This window comes from Zootoca vivipara, chromosome 6 (genome assembly GCF_963506605.1).
Source record: "Zootoca vivipara chromosome 6, rZooViv1.1, whole genome shotgun sequence".
NCBI lineage: Eukaryota > Metazoa > Chordata > Lepidosauria > Squamata > Lacertidae > Zootoca > Zootoca vivipara.
In genome coordinates, this window is record NC_083281.1 from 56,165,204 (window position 1) to 56,175,902 (window position 10,699).

Consider the following 10,699-nt stretch of genomic DNA (forward strand, 5'->3'; position numbering starts at 1 on the left):
GAGGGAGTAGAAAATAGATTCGGCTGGCACTCATATTTGATTTATGGGAAAGTTAAAGCGCACAGGGGCTTTTTAAATCATTTAATTAGGAAATCATTGTATTTAATTTGGGCAAAATATAAAAGTATATTAGAACCTAAGATACCCTTGTGGACATCCTTAATAAATGTGATTACGGTTAAAAAATTAAATATGGAAGAAAAGATTGCCACCTACCATGACTTATTGGAGGTTATACAAAATGGATTTAGATTAAAAAGCTACGAGGAGACCAAAAAATACTTTACGAGTTGGCTGCAATATTTTCAAGTTAATCAGAAATTCATAGAAGACAAAAAATTGGGAATTGCAAAAGAGAAGTCTAAATTTGAAAAAGAACTGATAGAAAATGATAAAAAACTGATTTCACGTACTTACGATTTATTGCTGGAATGGGAGTTAAAGGAAGAACAAACTAAGCCATCCATGATAAAATGGGCACAAGATCTGGGCCACAATATATTTGTAGACCAGTGGGAAAGGCTATGGAAAAAAGATATAAAATTTACCGCGTGCTACAATTTGCGAGAAAATATTTTCAAAATGATATATAGGTGGTATCAGACACCTGAAAAATTAGCAAAAATGTATAAAAATAAATCACCTATATGCTGGAGATGTGAGAAAGAAATAGGAACTCAAATGCACATGTGGTGGAAATGTGCAGAGATAAGGACATACTGGGAGAAGATTTATGAAGAGTTAAAGAGAATGTTAAAATGTAAAATTACGAAAAAACCAGAAATGTTCCTATTAAATATAATACCGGAGGATATAGGAGATGTAAATAGAAAATTATTAATGTATGGTATTGTAGCCGCGAGGGTGCTGATCGCTAGGAACTGGAAAAGTAGAAACACCCCTAGTATAACAGATTGGCAAATACTAATGAAAGAATACTCACAGCTAGCCAGAACCACTGGGAGAATTAGAGGGCAAACAAGACAAAGAATAAAAAAGGAATGGAGGATTTTTGATGAGTATATAAAAACAATTAAGTAAATAACACCCCAAGCAGACAAAACCGAACCAAGGTGAAGGGTAAAGAGATAGATAATAAGGAATTTATTTTGCGGATGATGAAAACGAATAGTACTAGCTACAGGGAGATGACTGGAAGTTGTTGGTATTTTACGTATTGTTTGTAATTTTTGTATTTTTTTTTCTCGCCTTTTCTGTTTCTTTTTCTTTTTTCTTTTTCTTCTTCTTCCCTTTTTTTCATCTTTCCTTTTTCTTTTTCCGTGTCTTTCTATTTTTTTTTTTTTGATTGCTAAAATGTAAATCAAATGATATATTGTATATTTGGTGTTTCTTTTTGTCTTAATTTGTATGTAAATATATGTATGTTTTTTAATGATTGAAATAAATAAAAAACATTTAAAAAAAAAAAGGCGGTAAAGTCAAAGGGAAGGAGCTAGACAAAGAATGAGCCAAGAAGTCCTCAATGGCAGAACAGGCAGAAGATAACAAGCGGTATGTTACAAGGGTTGTGAAGGCGGATGAAGGCTGCAGCAGATAAGAATCTACCAGTCATTGTGATACTCATGCCATCGGAATAGAGCTTTACTGCGAAGATTGTGTGTTGGTCAGCGTGCACTGATCTACACACATAAAGCAAATTCACGCACAGGCATCCTCCGAAAATCCATCCCAGATAACAATGGCTCTCAAAGTGAACCATTCAGAGTGGGATCAGGTGTTAAACAGGGTTATGTTATCATCCCAACTCTACTTATTATTTTCATCGCCATGATCCTACACTTTGTTGAAGGGAAACTCCTCACTGGAGTAAAAATCATATATCGAACAGATGGAAAGCTCTTTAATCTGAGTAGGCTGAAAGCAAAGAGTAAGTAAAGACCAAAACTTCTGTCATAGAGCTTCAGTATGCTGATGACAATGTAGCATGTGCACACTCAGAAGATGACCTCCAAACCATCCTAAATATCTTCATAGAAGCTTACGAAAAGCTTGGCCTATCACTCAACATCCACAAAACCAAAGTGCTGCACCAACAAGCACAAAACAACCCCTCTGCAGCGCCACAAATCAAACTCATTGGTGTAACGTTGGAAAGTGTTGTTTGGATGCCTGATTATTATCTTCCAAAGCAACTACTCTATTCCAAAGCTTAATGCTGATGGTCAACAAAAGAGTTTTAAAGACTCTCTCAAGGTAAATCTAAAAAAATGTAGTTTAAACACCAACAATTAGGAAACTGGCCTGTGAGCACTCCAACTGGAGAACAGCCTTTACCAAAGGCGTCATGTACTTTGAAGATGCTCGAACTCAGGACGAAAGGGAGAAACGTGCTCAGAGGAAGGCATGTTTGGCAAAGCCTGACCATGATCAACTCCCATCTGGAAACCTACCGGTATGTCCCCACTGTGGAAGGACGTGTGGATCCAGAACGGACTCACTGTTAAGACCGTGTTCATGGAAGACAATCTTACTTGGCTACAAGTGATCGCCAAAGAAGAAGACCTTGCAAATAAAAGTCTCTTAACCAAATGAGATAGAAAACAAAACACTGAAATGTGTTTAATCAAAGCAGAAACAGGCAAATGCCATGGAGTAGGTGGAGGAAGAAAGAAGTATTAGATGTTACAGACAAATTACAGACGGCAGTATAACAAAAACAAAATATATTTTATTCAAATTAAGTATATTTGCTAGCACCTCAGGATAACCAGTAAACTAGAACAGTCCAATAGATAACCAGTCCAGTAATCCAAGCAACTGAAAGTATTTTAGTGCATAATGAATAGTAGAAAAGTACCACAACTTGTCACAACACACTTTCGAAACACTCTCAGCCAGCTAGAATGCACCGTCTATTTACAAAGAAAGAAAACTAGTGTGCTGCTTAAGGTCTCAACAGATGCATACAGAGCAAAATGCAAGCTGTGTGACCAAACTTGACCTAAGCACAACATACGGCAGTAAATGTGTCTGTAGTTTTCTTCCCTACTTCAGAAGTATTGGGGGGGGGCAGTACAGAAATCTGTTAAGATTGGGAAAAGAAGATAGTAATTAAATAAAAAATACTAGTTACAAGCTGGATCATATTCTAGCAACTTCTAGTCAAATAATTTGATACAGTCTACTATCTTGTTCAAACAACAGACCAATTACCCAATGACTACAGCAGAACATCCATGAAATCCAATGAGGTTAGAGTTTATGGTGTGCTGCTGCCTCCTGCAATAAACTGTGGAGTCAATTACACCAATAATTGAACATGTCTTACGACCTACAGTATATATAGTCAGACGAACAAGGGACATGTAAGAAATAGGTTTTCTTTATGGTATTTTTTTCAAGCTTTTTAGTTGTTTGAGGGAATCTCCCCCTCTCCATTTTAAAAAAATATTTTCTTCATTGCTTTTACTGTTATTGGTATATACAATGTATATAAGCAATACAAGCTTGTGGTTTCTATTTGAGATTTGTTATATAAAATATAAAAAATACTGTAACAAAAAAGAAAGAGAAAAAAACCAGGGTAGATGGCCATCCTGACACTAGCCAATCCCTGCCAGTCACAATAGTTTCAACCAAAGGTATTTTTACACTTGGAAATGCAAGCCAATCTACATGCCTACAGTTTTGATTTTTAGTTATGGGCTTGATAAACTCAAAAACTCTAGCTATTGCATTGTGTTTTTCTTGCTTTGTGAAATGAGATGTTATGGCATTCTCTGCATAGCCATGCAGAGTACACACACCATTGTGGACTCTTATTTGAAGTATATCATCAACCACACTGAATACAATAATCAGAAGCATCTATTTGGTGCTACACAGACATACAAATATTGTTGGGGAGGGGGTTCATCTATTTCTGACAAAAGTCAATCAGGCTATATGGCAGGCTGCTCTCTCATCTCTATCCATCTTTAAAGAGGGATAATGTTCATATCCATGGAGATGCAAACTGGCTCATGAATATCTGAAAAGTACAAGTGTATCTCACAAATTTATCAGTCCATGGTTGTGACATTAACATCTTCCAGGTTCTTAACAGAGAGTGTTAGAATGCAAATTTGTTTAGAAGTATGAAAGGTTGGTAGAGCCACTGTAACATAACCTCATTCTTCTTATGCTAGCCAGATTGCATCCCAGTATATTATATGTGAAAAGGAAATATACCACATAATACTGGTTTACACCAGAGAATATTGAATCATTGCTGAAATAAAAGAAGCAGTTGTTGTATGCCATGACGGGCAGGGAGTCATCCAACTATGGCATGGCTACAATAATCCCTTGAAACTAGAAACAGAAAAAGGGCAAAACAGCAAATATAACTGCATCCTAGGAATACAGACTCCAGTTGCCCTCTTTAATGATTAAGAATGAACTTGGCATCAAAAATGGCATATCAGTAGTTTGTGGGTGGGTGGATGACAACCCACATTTTCTCTCTCTTTCCATAAAGAGAAACAAACAAAATCCACCGGTGGCCATGGTTTCTAAGGCGTTGATCACCAAGACATTTACTGCAGAATAATCATAGGAAAGTGCCATGACTTTCACTAGACTATTCCAGAGTAAATGGTTTACAACCCGAGTGTGCTTGTCTAGAAAGTAACTGTTATTGTTCCTCAAAATTAGCTTTGCACTAAATTTAATCCCACTGGTGACAGAAGCTCATAGCCCTACACCCGCCCACTTAATGGAAACATCCAGCTTTATTAGAGACATTTTCCCAGCAATGCTAAAAATGGACCAACTCTCACAGAATCAACATTACTGAGAGTACCAAAGCAGCTGGTGTCTGCTACTGTGCTTTGAACAGTGCATAATATGAGTAGAGCATCAGCTGATAACCAATAATCCAGACTGTACCCATCTTTTTTATGTACATAAAAATATGGTTGTAGCCAACTCCTGGTGCGTACTTCTCACAGAAAAAAACATGTAAAAAGTGAGTGTGTGGGTCCAGTTAAGTGTGGGCCTGCTCACACACCACCCTGGGCTTCCTGACAGGAGAAGGAAATGTTGTCAGTACATAGTCAAGAACTGGTGATTTGCCTGACACAGTGTAGACCTGACTGAAAGGGACCAAAAATGTATCTTGGGCAGCAACACCACACCAAGCTGTGGAGCACCATTTGTCCTTGCTACAACTGGCTGCCTGTCTGCACCCACCCACCCCCGTCGTCCTGTCTGGGCATTTCTTGCCACTTCTGTTTGCAAACAATACCACACAGGTCAATTTGTGTTCGGTCCCCTGCCCTACACGAAACAAGCAACTTGAAGAGCAGGACCCCAATCCTAAGGAGGACACGTATGTCTCAGAGACCATGGCGCTTGCGAGCCACCCCTCCCATACTGGCAGCATGCAGCAGGCGGTCCTTCTCCCGGATCTCCTCACGGAGTTGGGCTTCGGCCAGGCGCAGGCGGCGGATGCTGCCCTTCATCTCCTTCATCTTCACCTCCAGCAGAGCAATGATGTCCCGCTGCTCGTTCAGTTTGCGCAGCAACTCCTCCGACGTGGTACCCGATGACAGTGAGTATGAGTGGTCTGGCGGGCTATCTACCAGGGGCCCATTATCTGTAAGGAACGCCAGGCTAACAGGGCCCCCGAGCATCGCCCCAGGGCCTCCCAACATCGCCCCTGGGGCCCCGAGCATCGCCCCAGGGCCTCCCAGCTCCACCTGCACGGTCAGGTCCATAGGCTTCACATCATCTCCTGCACCTCCTCCCCGGGGCACACCTTGTCCAGCCGCGGCGGCGGCAGCAGCTCCCTCCTGCAAAGCGAGCAAGACCGCGGCTTGCGCGGCGGCGACCGCGGGCGCCTGGGGAGGCGCGGGGGCGTGGCGTGCGCGCCTGTTCCCACGGGCGCCCTTGCGCTCGTTGACGCCCCGCAAGGGGAAGATGGTGGGCACCCGCACCAGGTAGGACTTGCGCCCGCCGGGGAAGTGCTCGGAGCAGACGCGGTGGCCCGTAGTGGGCTGGAAAGTGCTGAAGCATCCGCTCACTCCGGCCCGCGACACATTCTTCAGCCAAAGGCGGCGCAGCTCCGCGTCCTTCGGGAAGGTGTAGAAGTGAAGCGCCTTGTCTCGGTGCGAGTTGTTGTAGCAGCCTGGCACGCAGCACGTGAACCCGGGCATGGTCTGTGTGGTGTTTCGCTGCGCCCTCCTCCTTTCCCTCGGCGGGCCGAGGCAGCCGGGACTACAGATCCCACAAGGCCTCCCGATGCCGAGTCCCAACGACAAGGCGAGCCTCCTCCGCCACCGCCACAGTAGACCGCTCTCCGCAACAGCGCCACAGGAAACGGAACTACCCGCCCCACAAAGCACCGCGCCGCCGCCGGAACTACGTTTCCCACAAGGCACCACTGGGCGGGGCAGCAACGGGAGTGTTTAAGTTTGCCACAGAAGAGCGGGAGAGAAATCGGGCTGGGTATTCCACGCGCGCTCTCCAGCTTCCCACAATCCTCCGCGAGCCCCATAACTTTTTTGGAAGGTGGCTGGAGACTTTATGAGGCAATAAATAAATATAAATAGTTGGCCTTTGTTTTGGCTTGTGCCATAATAATATTTGTTAGTCTTTAAGGTGCCTCAGAACTTCTTATTTGTTTGCTGCAGCAGACTAACAAGGCTCCTCGCTGGAATTTATTTCGACTCCTCCTGTGCATGCTTACCTGGAAGTAAATACAATTGAAGCCAAATCAATCAGGGCTGATTTCCTTCAGAATGGATAGGTTTGATCTTCTTGCAGTCCATGGGACTTTCAAGAGTCTCCTCCAGCACCAAAATTCAAAAGCATCAATTCTTTGGTGATCAGCCTTCTTTATGGTCCAGCTCTCACTTCCATACATCACTACTGGGAAAACCATAGCTTTAACTATACGGACCTTTGTTGGCAAGGCGATGTCTCTGCTTTTTAAGATGCTGTCTAGGTTTGTCATTGCTTTTCTCCCAAGAAGCAGGCATCTTTTAATTTCGTGACTGCTGTCATCATCTGCAGTGATCAAGGAGCCCAGGAAAGTAAAATCTCTCACTGCCTCCATTTCTTCCCCTTCTATTTGCCAGGAGGTGATGGGACCAGTGGCCATGATCTTAGTTTTTTTGATGTTGAGCTTCATACCATATTTTGCGCTCTCCTCTTTCACCCTCATTAAAAGGTTCTTTAATTCCTCCTCACTTTCTGCCATCAAGGTTGTGTCATCTGCATATCTGAGGTTATTGATATTTCTTCCGGCAATCTTAATTCCGGCTTGGGATTCATCTAGTCAAGCCTTTTGCATGATGAATTCTGCATATAAGTTAAATAAGCAGGGAGACAATATACAACCTTGTCGTACTCCTTTCCCAATTTTGAACCAATCAGTTGTTCCATATCCAGTTCTAACTGTAGCTTCTTGTCCCACATAGAGATTTATCAGGAGACAGATGAGGTGATCAGGCACTCCCATTTCTTTAAGAAATTGCCATAGTTTGCTGTGGTCGACACAGTCAAAGGCTTTTGCATAGTCGATGAAGCAGAAGTATATGTCTTTCTGGAACTCTCTAGCTTTCTCCATAATCCAGCGCATGTTTGCTATTTGGTCTCTGGTTCCTCTGCCCCTTCGAAATCCAGCTTGCACTTCTGGGAGTTCTTGGTCCACATACTGCTGAAGCCTGCCTTGTAGAATTTTGAGCATAACCTTGCCAGCGTGTGAAATGAGTGCAATTGTGCGGTAGTCGGAGCATTCTTTGGCGCTGCCCTTCTTTGGGCTTGGGATGTAGACTGATCTTCTCCAATCCTTTGGCCATTGGTGAGTTTTCCAAACTTGCTGGCATATTGAGTGTAGCACCTTAACAGCATCATCTTTTAAAATTTTAAATAGTTCAGCTGGAATATCATCACTTCCACTGGCCTTGTTATTAGCAGTGCTTTCTAACGCCCATTTGACTTCACTCTCCAAGATGTCTGGCTCAAGGTCATCAACCACACTACCTGGGGTGTACAAGACCTCCATATATTTCTGGTATAATTCCTCTGTGTATTCTTGCCACCTCTTCTTGATGTCATCTGCTTCTGTTAGGTCCTTACCACTTTTGTCCTTTATTATGGTAATCTTTGTACGAAATGTTCCTTTCATATCTCCAATTTTCTTGAACAGATATCTGGTTTTCCCCATTCTATTGTTTTCCTCTATTTCTTTGTATTGCTCGTTTAAGAAGGCCCTCTTGTCTCTCCTTGCTATTTTTTGAAAATCTGCATTCAGTTTCCTGTATCTTTCACTTTCTCCCTCGCATTTTGCTTGCCTCCTCTCCCCCGCTATTTGTAAGGCCTCGTTGGCCAGCCATTTTGCTTTCTTGCATTTCCTTTTCCTTGGGATGGTTTTCGTTGCTGCCTCCTGTATAATGTTACGAGCCTCCATCCATAGTTCTTCAGGCACTCTGTCCACCAAATCTTAATCCTTAAACCTGTTTCTCACTTCCACTGTGTATTCATAAGGGATTTGATTTAGATTGTATCTTACTGGCCCAGTGGTTTTTCCTACTTTCTTCAGTTTAAGCTGGAATTTTGCTATAAGAAGCTGATGATCTGAGTCACAGTCAGCTCCAGGTCTTGTTTTTGCTGACTGTATAGAGCTTCTCCATCTTTGGCTGCAGAAAATATAATCAGTCTGATTTCTATGCTGCCCATCTGGTGATATCCATGTGTAGAGTCATCTCTTGTGTTGTCGGAAAAGAGTGTTTGTGATGACCAGCTTGTTCTCTTGACAGAACTCTATTAGCCTTTGCTCTGCTTCATTTTGAACTCCAAGGCCAAACTTGCCAGTTGTTCCTTTTATCTCTTGATTCCCTACTTTAGCATTCCAATCCCCTATAATGAGAAGAACATCCTACTTTGGTGTCATTTCTAGAAGGTGTTGTAAGTCTTCATAGAATCGGTCAATTTCAGTTTCTTCAGCATTGGTAGTTGGTGCATAAACTTGGATTACTGTGATGTTAAAAGGTCTGCCTTGGATTCGTATCGAGATCATTCTATAATTTTTGAGATTGCATCCTAGTACAGCTTTTGCCACTCTTTTGTTGACTGTGAGGGCCACTCCATTTCTTCTACAGGATTCTTGCCCACAGTAGTAGATATGATAGTCATCCGAACTGAATTCGCCCATTCCCTTCCATTTTAGTTCACTGATGCCCAGGATGTCAATATTTATTCTTGTCATCTCATTTTTGACCACATCCAGCTTACCTTCCTTCATGGTTCTTACATTCCAGATTCCTATGCAATATTTTTCTTTACAGCATTGGACTTTCCTTTCACTTCCAGGCATATCCACAACTGAGCGACCTTTCGGCTTTGGCCCAGCCACTTCATCAGCTCTGAATCTACTTGTACTTGTCCTCCACTCTTCCTCAGTAGCATGTTGGACACCTTCCGACCTGAGGGGCTCATCTTCCAGCATCATAACTTTTATATGCCTGTTGTCCATGGAGTTTTCTTGGCAGGGATACTGGAGTGGCTTGCCGGTTCCTTCTCCAGGTGGATCACATTTGGTCAAAACATAACTTCTCTAAGTTATTTAAGCCCCTTCGCCATGACAAGGCAGTGATCCATGAAGGGGCACACACATAGCAGACACATAGTCCACAGAAAACCAATCCTTCACCCATCAACATTTAGGAAATATTCCCTGACAACAACAAGACATCAGAGAAGGATCCTTTGCCCTGGGGAGTCAGATGTCATAAAGGTTGCTGGGATAACTCTGTGTTTGAGTAGATAGGGAAAGAGTTTTGAAGCAGGGATTCCTGGGAAGAAGAAGGAGGAAGGGCTGAGATCCATCTTGGCCAGGCAGAGGAAGAGTTGCTTGTAATGGCTTAGGCCATGCTGTAAAATCTTGATTCCCTCCATGCAGACTGAAGGTGTAAATAGGTGAATAAACCATATTTCTTAAAGCACGACTTCTATTCTGTGTCTTCTATTCTCAAAAGGAACACAGACCCTGTGTGTGTGCCTGAGAACTCATGGGCTATTGCCATCGCTTGGCAGAGAGAGGGGCAGGCACCAGGCTTTTGTAACAATATTAAAAGGCACAATAATATAAAAAATAAAAACTTACATATTAAAAATTAAAAGCACAATGTAACAGACTATAATGCAGATACAACAGGCCAAAAAAGAAGTACCAGAAGTGAAATTACATATATGCAAGTATCTTACTAACTGACCGCACTTTTTGTGCCTTTAGCACTTTTAATTAATTAGCTGTGTATACACTGACTGTACCTTTAAAGCATATTTGAAGAACATTATTTATGTCAAATGATTCTGGGCACTTGTAGTTTGTTGAAGGTTGCTGAGAATTAGTGCAGTGAGGACTAAATTGCAGTGCTCAGAATTCTTTGTAGGAAATAATGTGTTTCGAATGTGCTTTAAAGGTATATCTAGGGACACAATTTCCAACATAAACAGCAAAAACTTAATACATTTACTACAGCATAAGCTTTTGTGCACTGAAATCCACTTCATCAAATTCAGTAATCCTCAACTGGCATGCATGCATACACCACAAAGGTGTGTGAGGGAAATGTAAAAGTTAGAGTTAAATAACAATGAAATTCTAAAAGCACCAGGCTGTACATCATACATTTAAACCATATTTCTTTCCCCAAAAGAATCATGGGAACTATAGTTTACCCCTCACAAA

At 42.1% G+C, this 10,699-nt stretch overlaps 1 protein-coding gene across 1 annotated transcript; it reads right to left on the bottom strand.

Moving 5' to 3' along the window:
- Positions 1–1,436: 1,436 nt before the first annotated feature.
- On the bottom strand, positions 1,437–6,341 carry THAP11 (THAP domain containing 11). Its single transcript, XM_035121013.2, has one exon. The coding sequence runs from the start codon at positions 6,156–6,158 to the stop codon at positions 5,340–5,342; it is 819 nt and encodes a 272-aa protein (XP_034976904.1). The 5' UTR covers positions 6,159–6,341; the 3' UTR covers positions 1,437–5,339.
- Positions 6,342–10,699: the final 4,358 nt, after the last annotated feature.

What these genes read in the sequence shown, in the direction of transcription:
- THAP11 (XM_035121013.2), bottom strand. Translation starts at nt 6,158, where the DNA reads ATGCCCGGGTTCACGTGCTGCGTGCCAGGCTGCTACAACAACTCGCAC.